This window comes from Spermophilus citellus, assembly GCF_964194105.1.
Source record: "Spermophilus citellus genome assembly, chromosome: 1".
In the NCBI taxonomy this organism is placed as follows: Eukaryota; Metazoa; Chordata; class Mammalia; order Rodentia; family Sciuridae; genus Spermophilus; species Spermophilus citellus.
Window position 1 is genome coordinate 171,865,549 of NC_138182.1, and position 20,147 is coordinate 171,885,695.

Consider the following 20,147-nt stretch of genomic DNA (forward strand, 5'->3'; position numbering starts at 1 on the left):
TCGCGGTCCCCACAGGCTCCGCGGCCCTGGGCTCAAGCAGCCACGAGGGCCAGAACCCAGCCTCTCCGATCCCTGCCACACTCTGCTCGGAGCAGGGTCCACAGAGGTACCCCAACCTCAGGCCCAGGCGGCCCCCGCCCGGACCTGGCAGCTCCAACCTCTCCCAGCTCAGTGTGTGCTCAGACAGGGGCAGGGTCAAAGACACAGTCGCCGCGGGTTCCGTAGCCCCGGGCCAAGAAGGATCTCCCGCCCTGGGCCAAAGCAACCCGGGGAACTAGAATCTGGCCGCTGAAAGCCCGGCGCCCGCCTTGCCAGGGGTGAGGCCTGAAGAGTATTCTCCTCAGAGTTTCCAATCCCGAGCCTGAGCGATCTGTCTGCGCGACGCAGGCAAATACCAGCCTGGAATCACCTGTTCTGTAGTTGAATGAGCTGAGATCAGTAGAAAGCAGGGATGATTGCGTCAGCTCCCCATGATGGCGGCTGCAGTTCTCCTGCGTGTTCCGACCGGTGTCGGGAAACGAACTGGACCGATTCTCTCCTGTATTTCAAAGCTGGAATTCAGCACTCAGCGCGGCTAGTGTGCCACTGGCAGGAGCCTGCAGAATCCGCTTCGCTGTAATCCCTCTCTGGTAACTCGCGGCTAATTAACTCGGGCGCGTCCCAGACTCCATCCACGGGGCGGTCCGCCGACCAAGTACTGCTTCGCTCCGTGTGGAGAAATCGCCCGCTACCAAGCCCCTGCAGCCGAATCCCGCGCGCTGGAATTTTGACCTCTAGATTCTGGAGCACTTCAATTTCACTGGGGATTCCCACCAAGGTAGCCTTCAGCCATTTCACCTCGTGTTTCTCCCACACAGTGGCGCAGCGTACTGGTGTGCTGTACTCCCTTGGCCGCCATCTCTCCATTTATTGATTTCCATGTGTTGAACCAACCTTGCATCCCTGGGATGAATACTACTTGATAATGGTACACTATCTTTTTGATAATGTTTTACATTTGATTTGCCAGAATTTTACTGAGAATGTTCTTTAGAGATATGGATCTTCTTCCAGCATCTTTTAGCTTTTAGGGTTGAAGTTTTCATTCTTTGAAGTATCTTTGCCTGGTTTTGGAATCATGGTGATATTGGCCTCATGGTATGGATTTGGAAGTGCTCCCTCTTTTTCTATTTCCTGAAATTAAATTGAAGAGTATTGGTGTTAGTTCTTCTTTAAAGGTCTTGTAGAACTTGGCTGTGTATCCATCCAGTCCACTGCTTTTCTTGGTTGGCAGGCTTCTGATGGTGGTTTCTATATCATCACTTGATATTGGTCTGTTTAAATTGTGTATATCATACTGATTCAATTTGGGCAAATCATATGACTTAAGAAATTTGTCAATGCCTTCAATATTTTCTATTTTATTGGAGTACAAGTTTTCAAAATTATTTCTAATTATCTTCTGTATTTCTGAAGTGTCTGTCATGATATTACCTTTTTCATCACATGTCAGTAATTTGAGTTTTATCTCTCCTTATCTTCGTTAGCATAGGTAAGGGTCTGTCAAATTTATTTATTGTTTTCAAAGAACCAACTTTTTGTCAATTTTTTCATTTGTTTCAATTTCATTGATTTTTAGCTCCAATTTAGCTCCAATTTTTAATTATTTTCCGCCTTCTACTCCTTTTGATGTTGTTTTCTTTTTCTAGGACTTTGAGATGTAATGTTAAGTAATTAATTTGTTGACTTTTTCTTATTTTAAGAAATGAACTCCATGCAATGAACTCTCCTGTTAGTACTACCTTCATAGTGTCCCAGAGATTTCAATATGTTGTATCTGTGTTCTCATTCACCTCTAAAAATTTTTAAATCTCCTCCTGGATGTCTTTTGCAACTCATTGTTCACTCAGTAGCATATTATTTAGTCTGCAGGTGTTAAGTAGCTTTTATTTTTTTATTTTTTAATTTATCATTGATTTATAATTTTATTCCATTATGATCTGTTAAAATGCAGGGTAGTATCTCTATTTTTTTATATTTGCTAAGAGTTCTTTGTGGCATATGGTCTATTTTGGAGAAGAATCCATGTGCTGCTGAGAAGAAAACATACTTTCTTGTTGAAGGATGAAATATTCTATCTATGTCATTGAAGTCTAAGTTATTGATTGTATTGTTTAGTCCTATAGTTTCTTTGTTCAGCTTTTGTTTGGAAGATCCATCCAGTGGTGAGAGAATATTGTGTTGTGGTCAATTTGACTGTTGAACTTGAGTAGAATTTGTTTGATGAACATAGATGCTCCATTATTTGGGGCATAAATATTTATAATTGTTATGTCTTGTTGGTGTATGGTTTCCTTGAGTAGTATGAAATATCCTTCTTTATCCCTTTTGATTAACTTTAGCTTGAAGTCTACTTTATTTCATATGAGGATGAAAACCCTGTTTGCTTCTGCACAGCATGTGAGTGTTATGATTTTTCCCAGCCTTTCACCTTCAGTCAGTGGATGTGTTTTCCTATCACATGAGTCTCCTGGAGGCAGCATATTTTTGGTTCTTTTTTTTTTTAATCCAGAGTGCTAACCTATGTCTTTTGATTGGTGATTGTAAGCCATTGACATTCAAGGTTATTATTGAGACATGATTAGTATTCCCCACTATTTTTGTTTACTCTTGTTATTTAACTTGACTTGGTTTCTCCTTTTATTATTATTATTTTTTAAGTATAATACCTTCCTCTGCTGATTTTCATTGTTGTTTTTCGTTTCCTCTTCATGGGATATTTTGCCAAAGGTATTTTGTAGTGCTGGTTTTCTAGCTGTAAATTCTTTTAATTTTTGTTTATCATGGAAGGTTTTTATTTCATCATCAAATCTAAAGTTTAATTTTGCTAGATGAAGATGGTTGGTTGGCATCCATTTTCTTTCAGAGCTTGATAGATGTTGTTCCAGGATCTTCTGGCTTTCAGGGTCTGGGTTAAAAGATCTGCAGTTACCCTAATTGGTTTCCCCCTGTATGTAATCTGATTCCTTTTTCTTGTGGCTTTTAATATTCTCTCTTTTTTTAAAATTTTTTTTATTGGTTGTTCAAAACATTACAAAGCTCTTGACATGTCATATTTCATACATTAAATTCAAGTGGGTTATGAATTCCCATTTTTACCCCAAATACAGACTGCAGAATCACATCGGTTACACATCCACATTTTTACATAATGCCATATTAGTAACTGTTGTATTCTGCTACCTTTCCTATCCTCTACTATCCCCCCTCCCTTCCCCTCCCATCTTCTCTGTCTACCCCATCTACTGTAATTCATTTCTCTCCTTGTTTTTTTTTTTCCCATTCCCCTCACAACCTCTTATGTAATTTTGTATACCAATGAGGGTCTCCTCCTTCCATTTCCATGCAATTTCCCTTTTCTCTCCCTTTCCCTCCCACCTCATGTTTCTGTTTAATGTTAATCTTTTCCTCCTGCTTCATTATAATGTGCCTCAGTGTGGATCTGTTGGGATTTTGTACATTTGGTGTCCTGTAAAGGTGCTTGAATTTGGTTTTCCAATTCATTCTTTATGTTTGGAAAGTTTTCTGATATTTTTTCTTTTGAATAGACTGTTCATTCTTTTGGTTTGGAACTCTATGCCTTTCCTCTAGCCCAGTAACTCTTAAATGTGGTCTTTTTATGCTATCCCATATTTCTTGAATGTTCTGCTCATGGTTTTGTTTTTACCGTTTTCACTGTGTGGTCTACATTCTTTTCAAGATTATATATTTTGTCTTCATTGTCTGAGGTCCTGTCTTCTGAGTGGTCTACTCTATTGGTGATGCCTTCAATTGTTTCTTTCATTTCAAGGAGTTTTATTTTTTGTTTGTTTAAGAACCTCTATCTCCCTACTGAAGTAATCTTTTGCTTCTTGTATTTGTTTATGTTGCTCTTTGTTGAAATGATTTTTTGCTGCCTGTATTTGCTCTCTTATATCATCTGTTAATTCACAGAACATTTTAATCATGTACATCCTGAACTCCTCTATCATCTCTTCTGCTGTGATAACCATGGATTCTAATAATGTGGTATCTTGATTTGTTTGGGGCACTTTCTTCACTTGTCTTTTCATGTTGCTCATATGTCTTTCCATCTAGTGCTGTGGATCCAAGGCATTATCATTTTTACCATATAGGCTTGTAGTGCTCCTGTAGGGTTCCAATACCTCTCTTTTGTGGGGAAGGACAATGTTAACAGATCCAATATAAACAATTGCCACCTATAAACAATTCATTGCTATTTAGACATTTACAGTTTTGTGGGAAGCCATTCTGACACGTGATTGGGTGACTCCCGTTAAGGGCCTGAAGCGCTTTGGCTGTGTCGAAGCTTTCCCGACCCTTTCCTGATGAGAGAGCCCATCCGTGTGGGGGTGTGCCTGACCACTGACCCCGGGGACCCAATCACTGACCCTGACCTTGGAGTGCAGCCCCCCCTCAACCTTCATTGGATGGAATTCTCCCCTGAATCTCTTGTTCCCCAAATAAAAGGCTACTCCCCGGCGTGTTCACTCTCTCTCTCTCCTGCTAGCCCTGAGTAATCCTCGCTGCCCTGCTGGGTGGCTAGAGGTGGGAACCAGAGAGGTGAGCCGTCTCGGACCTAGCAATATAAATAAGGTAACTGAGTCTGCGTGTTTTATTTCGATCTCTTCTAACTAACTTTATGCCTAGAACCTCATTAATGAAACCACTGCGCAGGCCGCGTGGTAGACAGTTTGGTCACAGTGTACAGAAATGTTGAATTCGATTATTATCTATAATATAATCAGTAGGTTTGTAAAAGGGTTTACAGTTTTGAAGGTGGGCGATAACTGGGGGTGAGGTATAGGATGATATGCTGAGGAGGCAGGATGTGAGATATAGAGTTAGTATATCTTAGGAAGTATGAAAGAGAAATCTAATGAAGAGAGTAGCAGGAGAATAGACAGGATGTAATTTTGGGTAGACAAGTATGTTGGAAGACAGTAGAGTAAATAAAACAAACACATATATGTAATAAGAAATAAAAGATGTTAAAATAGTAAAAATTAGAGGGAAAATGAAAGAAGAGGAAAAAAACCCAGCATATACAACACAACTATAATATGCTATTCAGATGTCCCAGTCCTCAAATCCTAATTCATGCAAAGTACTTGGTTTCACCTATGTTGGAGATGTGATGGAGGGAAAATAGAGGGGAGAAGAAAAAGAGAAGGAAAAAAATTTCAAAGGAAGAAAACAGGATTGTTACTGTTTGCATTGGAGATCTGTATCTGTCCTGCTTCCCTTCTTATCCAATAGGTGTGTTGTCTATTGTTATCTCCACCCTCAAGGTTAGTAAAGGTAACCAGGGTGGGAAGGTTAGTCCTGGTGCAGGGCACCTGGAAGTAAGGTGTAGCACCTGCCAGTCCCTGTAGGGAGACTGCACCTCAAGTGTCACTTTTTGGGTTCGCTCATATGACTTGAGTGCCCAGTCTTATCTCCTTATCTTGCCTGAATATTTCCCAGTTCCTGGTATCTCTCTTACCTCCAAACTGTTGCACCCTCTCCCTCTCCCTTACTAGTTCCCATTAAAGGACCTCTCTCACCTGGCTCTCGTGGGCGGCACCCTGGTAGCACTATGCACCAGTCCCACCGAGAGCTGTTTTGTTTTGGGTAGTCACTGTGCTGGGTCTTTGGGAAGAGGGGGATTTGGAAACCTGGACAGCTGGAGTTCCAACCTGGGAGCTGCCCCCACCAAAGATGGCGAGGAAGGTGACCAAAGATGGAGGTGAGCCATTTCCAGTGCCAGGGTAACAGTTTGGATGTGGGGAGTCAGTTGATGGCATTGTCCAATGTGTTCAGAGATGAGCTTTGTTGTGTGCAGTGTTACTGCTTTGGGCTGTCTTCAGAGCTTGTAGGATGTCCCCAGGTGCAGATAGACTACTACCGTACAATAGGGGAATATGGCAGGAGCTGCCGAAGTACAAGATCGAGGCAACCAGAGGAGTCCCACTTTTGTAGATGGGGGTCCACAGGGGAGTGGCAACGTTCCTGTGGGTGGGTAGGGGCTGTGTGTCCTGTGAGGGAGTGGAGCAGCCTCTGGGAGTTCTGTGCAGGTGCTGATGCAGTGATCCTGCTAAGGCCCTTGCCAGCCCTACGTGGGCTAATAGTCGGGAGCTGGGCATCGGAGCCTAAGTCGTGCTCTAATGCTGACATCTGGAGCCCTGCATGGGGGCACAGCACTGGTGATTTCTGCGCGAGAGCAGCTGTGTAGGGGTCCTCTATCACTCTCAGAGCAGTAGTATTCCCGCTAGTTGAGACCCAGGTTATGGAGCGACTGCCTCCCTCTGGCCCGCCATCTTGGATTAATTGACTTTTTATTCTGCTCATGTGGTCATTTCCCAGCAGGCATATTAAGTTTCCGCTTTGTTTATGATCATATTTTTGTACTGTTTAACCAAAAATTGATCCAGGCTACCCTAATTTTAGGTTTCACCAGATTAACTCTGAGGGCATCTATATGCGTAAGTTCCAAGTGCTATATCACCATTAGCAATGTACATTCTGTAATGTAAGTTTTAAGTAATTTTCTTCTGATCTGATAGATTATCTAAAGTGCATGCTCTTGTTGTTGGACATTCCTCAGTGCAATTTATCAGTCTTGGTGATAGCCTACAGGTTTTTTCTTCCTTGTCTCTCTCTAAACACCTTTCATTTTTCTTTGATTTTTGTTTTTTTCTTTACAGCATATTTCATTTCCATCACTATGTCTCTATTTTCTCCTTGCTCATTTTATTCCTTTTTCCTTTCCAAAAAACACCATAATTTTTTCATCATTCTAACAGATACCTCTGCTTGCTTTTGGCTAGAGAATTTGCCAAGTGTGCTGCTTTTAAGCACTGTACTGGCCTTCTGGCATGGTTGGGTGTTCTAGGCCTGCCTGCTGACTTCTGGGTTCTGTCAACCAACTTCATAGTTCCTGGGTGATAAATAAATTGGCAAGCTTTAAAAGCCTAACTCAAAAGGCCATTACTCATCAGTTTTGCTAAAGTAAAGCTGCATTTGGAGTGGGCACTTGTGAAAGAAATAAAACTTTGATTCCATTTTTTATATAAAGTAAATATACTTATTTCTTATACACTAAACTTTGCAAATTTCTCTACAAGTATACAAGTACTGAGAAAGTGAGGTTAGGAAACATTTTTTTGTGGTGTATTGGCATGAAACTACGTATATTAAGCATTCTCATTGCTTTTAGAATTTCCTTATCTAGAAATGACAAACATAGTACTTCTTAAATTGGAATTTTAAAATTGGAAACTAGCTTTCCCATGACTGGAATGTAACCAAGGATCAACTCTGCAACTGCAGTTTTCTGAGTTTGGTTAACAGTAGTTAGTAAACGATATATCATCATCTTAACCACCTCCAAAATTCAGCAGTTAGAAACACTTTTTACTATGTTTTAACACATAACTATCACTTATTAATTTATTTTATAGATGACATTTTTTAAAAAGAATATTAAAAACTCTTGTAGTTCACCTTAGGAAATGCAGCATTTCTCTGATTCATTTAAACCTTGTCTAAAATGCTTTTCATTTATGTAAAATGTGATTTTTTTTTAACTAAATAGATCTAACTTTGAAAAAACATTTCCCACATATATTTAGGGGAAAGCAAGCCTGATTAACACTGTGTTCTTTTAATATATTATGTATTTGAAACAGTAAATGACAGATGAGTATTTTATTTAATAAATATTATTGAACATACATTATATCCCATACGCTATTTTAAGTATTAAGATGCATTGTTGAATTAAACCAGATACTTGACTTTCATGGAATATATAACCTGAGAGGTGAAGACACATTAAACATAATAAGATTAAAAGAAAAATATTAAGGGTCCTGATAAGTTCTAGGGGTCTGGGTATTCCTAAGTTCTGTTATAGGGAATTTTTTACCCTCTCAGGGGAGCCAGAAAAGTGCCCTCAAAAATGACATGTTAGGACAGATCATGATAAACAGATGTTAAACTAATCTAGAAAGAGATCTTTCCTCCTCTTGAGGAAAGGGTAGATGTAAAAGCTTTGTGGTAATGTGAGCATGATGTGGACAAGGAACTAAAATACCCTTATGTCCATGCTAAGATCAATTGGAAACTACTGAAGAGAATTTCAAGTGTGACATATGTTAATTAATTTTATTCTGGCTACATTATGTATAAGTGACCGGAGCAGGGCAAGAATTGGTGTACAGTACAGATAAGATTGCCAAGAGGCCAAATATGGAAAAAACCAAAAAGGTGGTACAATTTGGAAGATCATTAGGAGATAAAATAAATAGGACTTAATTGTAGATTCTTTGTGCAGAGTTTGGGAAGGATACCTATAATGAACCTTAGGTTTATCATTAAAAGGGTTTCCTGGCTGGGCTCCATGGTACATGCCTATAATCCCAGCAGCTTGAAAGGCTAAGACAGGAAGATCATGAGTTCAAAGCCATCCTCAGTAAAAGGGAGTCATTAAGTAACTCAGTGAGACCCTGTCTCTAAATAAAATACAAAATAGGGCTAGGGATATGGCTCAGTAGTTGAGCGCCCCTGAGTTCAATCCCTGGTACCGAAAAAAAAGCAGGGGAGATTTCTATCTCTGAAATAATGAAAGACCATGAAAGGATCCAGTTAAGGATAAAGACATGGGCTTCATTGTGAATTTCAGCTGATTTGGGAATGCTCAAAAAAGAAGTATCAAGCAAGCCAGTTGCACATTTGGGTCTGGAGCTAAATGGGGAGATTATATCTAAAGGTAAAAATTTTGGCATCACCTTTGTAGCAAATTAAACCAATATTCAGACGTAGAATCACATGTTAATGGCATGGAAAAAAAGAATTGGTCTAGAACTGTCCCTTGAAGTTATTAACATTTCATAGTTGGGTAGAACTGGTTAAGTCTTCAAAGAAGACCAAGGTGGTATGGCTAGACAGGAAGGAGGAAAACCAGAAGAGATTTCTGTCATGGAAACCAAGAGGAGAATATTCCAAAGAAGGAGGAAGTGGCCAAGAATATCAAAAACTTTTGATATTTCAAGAGAAATTGAGTCTAAAAAATCCCTGTTGGATTTTAGGATTTTTGGAAGTGTCCTAAACGGACTGAGGAGAATAAATATCATACTGAACTTGTGTGGCTTTCAGAAATGGAGTTGGTGAGTTTGGACATTTCCTAGAAGCTTAACTCTACTAGCAATTAGAGAAAGGGTGGTCCTGGTGAACTAGGCACTGAGAATTCTTTGTCTTATTAAAGGGGCAGTCCTTCAGTAGTTCTTTTTTGATGAAAATGATGCAGTCAACTTTAAAAAAAAAAAAAACATTAGAATACAAATCCACTGAGAGGAGAAGAATGGCAGTGCTAGAGTAGATCAATAATCCCTAGTACAAAGGTTCTAGGAGGACAGAAGAGGATAGTCTCCAGAAGTAGCTAAAAGTTTAACCTCAGATATGTTTTGGGCTTATATTGTAACTTGACTAATAAAGGAGAGTTGTAATGTAAGTAAGTGCTTATTCATAGTAATAGAAAGATGATGATTTCCAAATGATGTTTATTTTCTCTGAACTTGAAAGAGGAGAGCAAAGAGACCAGAGGTTTTAGGAGAGAGGTTTAAAATAGAAAATATTTAAAGTAGTTTTATAGTGAACTGACAGAAAAAAAAAATTCAGTGAGATAAGTAGGAAAGATAAAGGTCAATTTGAGGTTAGTTATGATAAATTTGTGGTAGATAGAATGGTGCATGTGAGGTCATGAAGAACTCAGAATGTTGTTTTCATTCAAGATTTATTTGCCAGGGAAACAAAAGTTTAAGGTATTGGCAAATGTATGTAGGTCATTTACCTAGATTGGATAATAAAGCAGAAAAATTAAAAAGGATTAATCATTGAAAAGAAAGTTTAAGGGTTTGTGAACCAGTGGTCCTAATAAATTCAAGATGGTTCTGGTAGGTAGAGTTGAACAAACAAAGTAATAGCAAAAGTTCTGATCACATTGTGACCTGAATTAGTGATTTTAGAAGTGGCCATGGAAGTAGGTGGCTGAGGTGGAATAGATTAGGTCATGAGAAAAGGAAAGGTCAAAAAATGAGGATGTGATACTGATAGGAAAAATATCTGGTATGTTACCTGGAATAATGGCAAAACAGTATGGAAAGAAGTTGTGAGTTGGTTACAATTATCTTCAAAGATAAGGAGTGGGGCCAAAGGTGGGGTGATATTAATTGGAAGAGTAAGAGAAGGTGTCATAGCTAAATTCAAGTGCCTTGAAAAAATAGGATGATGTTGATCTTGTTATTTTTGTAAGAAGAATTTGAGGAGTTGAATATTTTAGGCACTCTTGCAAGGGGTAGAAAACAGTATTTAAATATTATATTGCAAGGTTTCTGCCTAATGGGAACTTATAGTCTAGAAAAAAGACATCTGTCTGAGCAAATATTGACAGTACAGTGAGATGGATGATTTAATAACAGAACCTATAAAGTATACAAGGACCCTAGGGATGGGAACGTAATCGCTTAACTGAAGAAGTCATTAAAGGACTTCACAGCAAAGACTATACTGGAATTGAATTTTATGTAGTTCTAAAATTTTAAAAGGGAAGACCATTTCAGGAGAAATTATAAGATGTGTGGGTGTGTCTCTCACACACACGCGCGCGCGCGCGCGCGCTCTCTCTCTCTCTCTCTCTCTCTCTCTCTCTCTCTCTCTCTATATATATATATATATATATATATATATATATCTGTCTCTGTCTCTGTCTCTCTCTTTTTTTTTTTTTTTTTTGTATTAGGGTATGCTTAACTGAGGGCACTTAACTGAGCTGCATCATCCCCTTTTTCTTTTTTATTTTGAGACAGGGTCTTGCTGAGGACCTCACTAAGATGTTGAGGCTGCCTTTGAACTCCCAGTTTTCTTGCTGCTCAGCCTCCTGAGCTGCTGGGATTACAGGCATACGCCACCCCCCCTGGATAGATGTGACTCTTAAACTCAGTAATAACATGCTACTATACTGAATATTGTACTATTATAAAACGTTCTTCATGACTAGAATATTTCATGTCTTTGAACTATCATTCTGTTATCACTCTCTATTGGGATGACTTAAAGTATCTATCTCTATGTGTATGTATGTGCCTACTCAAAACATACCTTTGTGTTTAGGGGATTTCTTTTAGAATTATGTTTGAAATAATGTATTACTAAAGAATAAGAACAAAAGATACCTTCTAAATATTAAAATTATTTTCATGTTTGCTTTTGCTAATTCAAAGTTATTAAATCAATTTCCTACCATTAATTTTTTATGTATTACATATTTAAAATTTATTTTTATTGGTTCATTATAATTATACCCAGTAGTGGGATTCATTATGCCATGTTTGTACATACATATAGTTTGATCAGCCTTGTCCCCTGATAGTTTCCCTTTCCTTCTCCTATTTCCTCTCCCTGATCTGCTTAATCTACTAATCTCCCTTCTATTTTTATTCTTATTATCATGATTTTAATTAGTGCATTATAATTATATCTATATAAATGGAATTCATAGCAATATTTTCATACATGGACAGTTCATAATTTAGTAGATTTGATTTCTCAGTATTATCCTGTGTAATCCTCCTCCCTCCCTCCCGCTTAATACTTTTACTCTACTCTTTTGGTCTTCCTTCTGCTTTTATGAGATCCCTTTTTTGTTGTTGTTTCTTTTTATGAGAGAAAATACTCAACCCTTCACTTTCTGAGTCTGGCTTATTTTACATGGTGATTTTCTCTAGTTTTGCTTGAAACCACAAGAATATAAAGATGATTAATATGACAGTCTCTGATCTCAAAGAACTCATGATCTATTATGTTCCAAGCCCTAGAAGATATAAGTATGATATTAAAATTGTAATTTCTGAGAATATTCTGCCTTCTTAAAAATTCATACCTTGTGTTCTCTTAAGCCCTCACACACATTTTTAGACTGTTTATTTATTCCTTCACTATTTATGGAAGAAATGTGAATTAATCAAACTTTGAATATAATTAGATAAAAATTTGGTTAAAGTGGTAAAGTTTATAATATTAAGATTTAAAGTATGTTTGTTCCAGATTAAGGGTCTTTTTAATTTTTTTACTTTATTTCTCAAAGGTTGTGAAGATGAGAAAAGAAGTGAAGAGAATCCGAGTTTTGGTTATCCGAAAACTTGTCAGGAGTGTTGGCAGACTGAAATCAAAAAAGTTAGTCATTTGAAATGATGATCTTATGCCTAATAAAATGTCAAAATTTGTTTTTATTTGATGTTTACAAAACTTGAGGGTGAAACCTAGAGAAATAATTCAATATCTTACTCATTTATCACTGTTTTATTTGTAGAGATATGACTGAGATAGAATGTGTTGTGTCAGCATGTCCTTCTGTGATTTGGACCATATTTGCTTAAGACATAGGATGAATTCTTCTGATTTTTTTTTTAATTCTCCTTTTAGACTTCAGAATGGAATTCTTTAAAGTTATTATGTGTTTTATGTTATTAGAAGTCATTTTAAGAAGTTGAAAAAGTTCTAAAAATCTAGAAATACCATAAAGTAGTTATGATGATTGTATATCACTTTTTTCTTGAATGTTAAGTAATTTGGAATCCTTTGTTCCTATTGGAAGTATTTATTATCTTACTGTTATACCATGTAATTTTTTTAAAAAAGAGACTTATTTTGTATTTTCTGTATCACTAATGTTAGTTACAAAGTATTTTATGGGCAAACATTAATGTAACACAAGGACAATGCTGCTTTTGCCTGTTTTAAATACTTTAGTTTGTTTATAATATTCAGGTATATGTTGGGAGAAAGAAGAGGTAGCAGAATAGAAGATAGAGTGTTTGTCATTTAGAGATTTAATATGCTTTTCGTAAGAAATTAAAATACTTTCCATTATGGTACATCATGAAAATTTATACTTCCCCTGGTTACAAGTTATATTTTTTGCAGGGGTACTGAAGATGCGCTATTAAAAAACCAAAGACGGGCACAGCGATTACTCGAAGAAATCCATGCCATGAAGGTAAGGACTTGTGGATATAAGTGTTTTTCTGTGTCTCCTATCAACCTACATTTTCTATATGTGTAGTATTAATTTATTTGACTATTCCTCAGGGCTTATTTATATGGGTCTGTTTGTGAGGCATATAGAACATTTAGAAAATTATATGTTTAATCTTGTGTTTTCCAAGTTTTTTTTTTTCCTGAATTTTTAAAGTGCTAGATTAATATAAGTCAAAACTACCAAACTAAACTAATGTATGCTTAATAAAGTCTCATGAGTGAGGGCTTAATTTTTAGTGTCACTTAAAGCACATAATCTAAATTGAGTTCTAGAATTAAAATGTTCATGGTCTGGGCTGGGGATGTGGCTCAAGAGGTAGCGTGCCCGCCTGGCATGCACAAGGCACTGGGTTCGATCCTCAACACCACATAAAAATAAAATAAAGATCTTGTGTCTACCTAAAAAATAAATAAATAAATAAATAATGGATATTTAAAAATATAATAAAAAATGTTCGTGGTCTTTGGGAATGTGGATGGTGATATTGGTGGCTGACATCATGCCTTGCCTTTTGCCAACTCAATAAATTTTTTATGTGGTACTGTCAGCATTTTATTCAGTTCTGTAGTAACTTAAAATAAAATTACTGTTAGTCCAACGTGATTCATTTTTTTTTTCAGCCAGACTCTTCACTAGCATAATTTTTAGGTCTTCTTCATGCTCTTAATTTATAGAAACTTTCATTTCCCAAATGACATACCATTAAATGTCTGGGAGACTGTTTTATTGCAGAACTTAAAAAACAACATTTGGTACTAGCAATTATCTTAATTACAGGGTAATTTTGTATGTATGTTACTGTTATAATTTGGTATGACTTCCAAGTTTGAGTTAGATAAAAGCAAGAGAATTCTCTAACAGTATTTTAATTGAGCTAGATTATCAAAGCTTCTCACCCTTTCTTCCTTTTAAAAGGATGGTAAAGTATTGCGTAGAATAAAGTTATCCAGTTAATCTGAATAAAAACAGGTTTTGGAAGTACTTTTCATTGTGAATGTGGTTATTTCTATTATTTACCCCTTACTCCCTACAGGAAATTCATGTAATTCATTTGATATATTTTTTTCTTTCTCAAAGTAATAATCCCCTTTTATGTAGTCATTTGGGGGCAGGGGGATATTGTATTTGACTTCTAATTATTTGTTTTCACTTTGTGAATCATTTAGCCTTTTTTTTTTTTTTTTTTTTTTTTTGGTACACCTTTTTTTTCCATAATACTCCTAACACAAAAAAAATATTTGGAGATTTTTAACTTTGAGGATAGTGCTAAGATAGGATGTGATAAAGTAGCTCTGTCTTCCACTTTCTCTTAAACAAGGTGCTACTAAATTATATTGCCTACCTAAGTTTTTCCCTGTAGTATCTTTCATTTTGTAGTCCTAAATTACTCAGTTTTTAATCTACTATATGATTTTATTTTGTGGTAGAAAACAAACAATAAATATTAAGTTTATATGCAGAGTGTGAAGAGTTTGAGAACAAAAGATTTCTCATTAATCATTAGAATACTTCCCTTTTATAACTCTCAATGATTAATTTGATTTAGTTTATTAGAAAGGAAAGTTGTCCTACTTGATCTTTATGTAAAGCTTGTTTTTTGTTATTCTTAAGTTTCATCAGCAGAGGAAATTACACCCAGTGTTAAAAGTTCATTTATTTACAAGGTTTTTATGTCACTATCATAGGTTGTTTTTCTGTTTTGCCCTCAGATGTAAGACCACTCTGAACTTGTTGACCCTATAGATAGCTAAATTCATAGCCAGTATGTTTTTTAAAGACATAAAATGTATAGTATGTATACTCCTTGAGCTTGTGGCAGGGGGTTGGGTGGTCTGGGTTGGCTAATCTGACTTCAGCTTATTTTGTAATGCTCTCTGAACACTGAGTTAAATTTAAATATAAAAAGCAGAATAAAAGTAGCACCAGAAAGACTATAGGTTTGCTTTTCTTGTCAAATTTCATTCTGAATGGTACATTTAGAAAATTGGTCTTTTCTAAAAGAAGCAAATACATTTAGAATTTTTCTTAATTGAAAGGCACTTCTTCTTAATTTTCTAAGGAAGTGTTTTTCTATGTGAATATCACAGAAATAGTCACAAAACATTAAATTCACAGTCTCTATTAAATTTGCAGGAAAACCTCTGCTTACTCATTTTTCCAGAGAAATTTTTTTTCTTGGCTTATACACGACTAGATTTTTATAGTCTTTTTCATGACATATTGTCCTATACTTGCTTTCTATGATAATAGGGTATTTTGTTACAAGATGACATCCTCATGAAGAAAACCCAATATATTTTTAGAAATGGGAGTTTGTTTTTTCTAGCCAAGAAAAAAATGAATGACCTGATCTTTATGATGCTATAAAATCATAGGTTCTAATTTTATAGACTATCATGTATGAATCCCAAGTCTTTGATGCCTAATATTATGCATACTTTTAACTTTGTTACCAGCATAAAAACTGACATCTAAAACAGTTTCTTTTTCTTTGGGAGCTAAAGTTAGCTTATCAACATTTACAAATCCCTAAGTTATTTAGTTGAAAAAGTAGATGATGAAATTAGAACATAAAATGACATTTCAAACAGTGTAAGAAGTCAGTTATTCAATAATAAAGGCAATAAGTAGCATTTGCGAAGCTTTTATTATGTGTCTAACGTGACATTGTGTTTTACATTCTCTGTCTCTTGAGTTAGATATCATTATTATACTATTCTTACAGAATAAGAATCCGAAGCTTAGAAAAAGTAAGTAACTCTCCCAGGGTCAAATGGGAGTTAACCACCTTACTGCATCAGTAAGATGGGAATTTCCTGAAAAATATCTAGACTCACTCTCCTAAAGATTGGATGAGATCATTTAATGACATGATATGATACCTTCTTTAAAAAAAAAAAAAAGGCCCAAAGATGTGAATTATGTTTCAGATCCTTTAATTCTTCATAACTAAGCTTACACAGTTACCTTTATCTTTTTTTTTTTTTTTTAAGATTCTGAGTCTGTTCCTTCTCCCTATGTTTAGAATTCTTGTACATTGAGAACTTGTGTATTCTTCTGTGAGACTGTTCTGCCTGCTGCCTAACGTCTCTATTTTGAAACTATTTTTCCCTTTGTTTTAATCTTATGTGCTCAGCTTGATTATTAAAGCCACCTTTTATACTTCCATCAGCTTTTCAGATCAATCTGCCTCATGCTTCTTTTTTGAGGGGGTGTAATTAGTGGATCACAAATAAGAAAAATACCTTAGGTTGTGATTGGTAGAAGTTTTATATAAAATCATATATTATTTAGATTTTTCTGATATTTCAAGTTATGCATTTTAAAAATCAGTGACCTTTTTCTTTTTGCTTTCTGTAATTTTACATACTCTGTTTTTGGTGTTTTTTCCCCACACTGTGCTTAAAATGAAATTCTTCATTGGGTAAAAGATTCCTTTTTTAAGTATTTTGTTAATTATATGTATCAATTACCATTCACTTACACTACTAAAGTAATCATATTAAAAGTATCATTAATTTTATTTGTTAGACATTACAAAGAATTCTGTTATTAAATCAGACTTGTTAGAAATCTTACTTAGAATTCAACTTTACTAAAAGTTTCAAGGATATAAACAATCAAAAGTTACAAGTGAAGCAAAGAGTGATTGGGGTTATGCATAGCTTGCTACCTGCTTCATGCTAAGTTTGGATTTCTCATCAGTCTGTCTACTTTCATTAACTTTCTATTTCTAGTACCTTCATGCAGAGCTTTGTTTTTGTAAGCCCAGGTTTTATGGTTGTTTTCAGGATTGGGGGTAGGGGGCAATTAACCATATTATCTGTTAGTCTCTTGTTCTGACATAACAATTTAAAATTTTATATTTAGGAAGATGAAGTTGTTTAAGTAAAAGAAACTTAAGAAAGTGTAGCCAGAGAAGGACAAAGAACCCAAAAGGGTATGGTATTTAGAAAACCAGTGAAGAAACTTTCAGGAAGGGAGTGATGAATTAGGTGTATTTTCAAAATTAACACTATCATTTTATTCAAAATATTTACTTATTATTAGATTGTGGTGATTGATAAGTTTGTTAGGTGGAAGTTTCTGTATGGTCTGAGTTGCTTTACAGAACGGTGCTTACATAACTAAAGTGCTTTTTATTCTTGCTCATCTGTTCTAAATAGGTCAGGCATGCTTTTCTTCCTTTTAGCCCCCAAATCCTGTTTCTTATCTGTAAAACAATTTAATTAAACCTTAAGTTGTTTCCTGAGTCATATTTTCTTCCTTCAGGTCTGTAACCTGAAAACTACACACAGTGGTCCAAATATGGAAGAGGTGTAGTATTTTTTTTTTTTTTTTTTTTGCTTTTCATTTACTTTCTGTACTCTTCAAGCATACCCACATCAGGGCCCTTTCTAGCCACAGGATCTATAACAGTCAGTAGTATGACCCCTAAGTTTCTTTCATAATTATGCCCTTTTTACTTAGATCATTTCCCTCTAATTCTTTATGGAAACTAGTAATAAATAATTTCTTGAAACCTACTGGTCACTTTAAAGGTCCGAATAAATATTTTCAGCTCAGGATAGTGTTTTCACTGAGAGGTAACAAATAATGTACTTCTCCATGAGGTTAGGTAGTATAGTTTCCAGTAAGAATGTCTCCATCTGCGTGATTATTTAATCTTTTCATTTAGTTCTCCTTATCCCGTCACATTTTCTCTAACTTCCTTTTTCTCCCTTTGTTTGCTTTTGTCTTGATACAGTTACTGATAATATTTTTTGTGGGACACTTGCTAAGTAGATAACTTAGATTATGGATAATTTGTAAGAATGTACATCATGAAATTTAATGACTGTTGTATTCATATGAATCAGAATACCTATTATTGGAACAAACGTTGGTGTGTGGACAGACAGTCTTATTCATCATTTCTGGGCTTTAAAAGGGATATACCCTTTTTCAGACAGAACAACATATGTTAAAATTATTGACTGAACATTTCCACTTTTACAAATATATACTACAAAATGCTTCTTAATTCAGGTTCTTACTCTTAACTTCCTGCCCCATCTCACCTCTTCAAATCATGTTCTGTACTAAAATCAGTGACTACTTAAAATGCAAATCTAAATGGGGTTTTCCCCCACCTTGCATACAAGACCCTTTGTAATCTCTGCTTTAGCTATCTCTCTGCTGCTTTTCTGTCTTCTACCTACTCTATACTTTTTATACCAGCTATGTGGAATCTCAATCATAGGAATCTCTTTCATGTCTCCTTGACCGTTATCAGATTTTTTTAAACATAATATTTCTCTTCCACCAGAAACAATACTTACTCATCCTTCAATACCTAGTTCTTCACATATCTAGCTCTAGGAAACTTTCTCCAGCACCTCCACTCGCTCTCCAAAAGAACTATTAACCATCCACTCTACATAACCCTTCATGTTTCTGTTATATGGTCTGCTTTCATGCCATTCCTACAACTTATAACCTATTAAGGTAATGAATTATTTTACTCAAGTTTATTGTCCCAATACCTGGTAATGTGTCTGATACATGGTGGATGCTACATGTCTAGCTGACTGAGTGACTTTTAATGCAAAATTTTTTTAACTGTATTGGTATTTTTATAATGGTGAGGTTATTTTCCATCTCTAGACTTAAGTAGAATATTGTTGAACTGTTACTAATGGTACATAAGAAAGGTTTTGTTTTCATATTTTTAATGTTAAGTACCAGAAACAGCACACTAAAAATTCTCTACATTTTACAGTCACCTAAGCCAGTGCCCTAAGGCCAAGTAATTTCTAATTTAATTTTTTACAAGGCAGAACTTTTCCTTGCTTCTTAAAGTAGAGCAAGATGCTCTGGTTTAATAGCCCTCTGTACTCTACTTGTGACCTTTGAAAGGATAAACAGGAAATCTTAGTGGTGTTTTAAAAGATCAGTGTATACTGTTCTCACACTCATGCAACAACATTCAAAAACAGATCATCACATTGAAATCCCAGTTTGCTGTCTAGCATGTGGTTCCTACAGGTTTAAGTGTTTTGAATAGGTCATATTCCTTAAACCCTTGTGTTGCATTTTTAATATATTAAAAGAGTCATGATTTTTGTTATAGGTCAAGTTTATATAAAGATAAATCTGTGGTGGCCTTAAAATACTCTTCTGTGTTAATAAGAGAAGATGTGGTAAAGATAAACGCTATCCATCCTGTTTTGAACCTCATTACTCCTACTTGAAAACAAAGGACAAGTTTCAGGCATTTATTTGCAGAACTGATGAGAATGCTGGTACCATTTACTGAGTAATAACACATCTAGTTTTTGAACAAAGAACTGAATCTTGAATTGCTTCATTTGGATAAACCCTAATTCAAAAACTACTGAATATGTAAGCATGATTTAAGAGTAGGGAAAAAAGAAAGGAGTGTCACATGAGTTTTATTATTTAATGTTTTTAATTTTTTTGTTGTTTTGATTTGATTTTCTAAATTTTGTAATTCTGGAAATTTGAACTTGCAACCTTGGCAGATGTTTCCTAATAACTGTGAAAGTATCCAAGGCAGTTCTTAACTATTCAAAATTTTTGGACAACCAATACTACTATCATAATTCCAGTATGAAATAATGTGGTGCTTGAAAAAAGAGGTAAATATTATAGCATATTTTGTTGGAAACACACAATGGGAGACAAAGGGCTCTAAAGGAAAGAAAAGCAGGAATAAGATCAAGTCTTACAAAATGTTCTGGGTTTTATTTTTGTTTGCCAGCTGTTTGTCACCTCAACTCTGGGTTAATTGTAGAAAATTATTTTCAAACATTTACACTCATTAACTTGAACACATCTTACATTTTTTATTTTTTAGTTGTTGATAGAACTTTATTTTTATTTATTTATATGCAGTGCTGAGAATCAAACCCAATGTCTCACACATGCTAGGCAAGTGCTCAGCCACTGAACTACAACCCCAGCCCACATTGTTACATTTTTATTGTAATGGAAAAAATCATGTATATTTGTTTTTTCTATATGTGAG

At 35.6% G+C, this 20,147-nt stretch overlaps 1 protein-coding gene across 1 annotated transcript in view; it reads left to right on the forward strand.

Moving 5' to 3' along the window:
- SRFBP1 (serum response factor binding protein 1) overlaps nt 1-20,147 on the forward strand; it is a 68,734-nt gene that overhangs the window by 16,622 nt on the left and 31,965 nt on the right. Inside the window, exons 2-3 of the mRNA XM_081302706.1 lie at nt 12,164-12,252; nt 13,003-13,075. Of these exons, the coding sequence (XP_081158832.1) occupies nt 12,164-12,252; nt 13,003-13,075 (162 nt within the window). The remainder of the gene's footprint in view (nt 1-12,163; nt 12,253-13,002; nt 13,076-20,147) is intronic.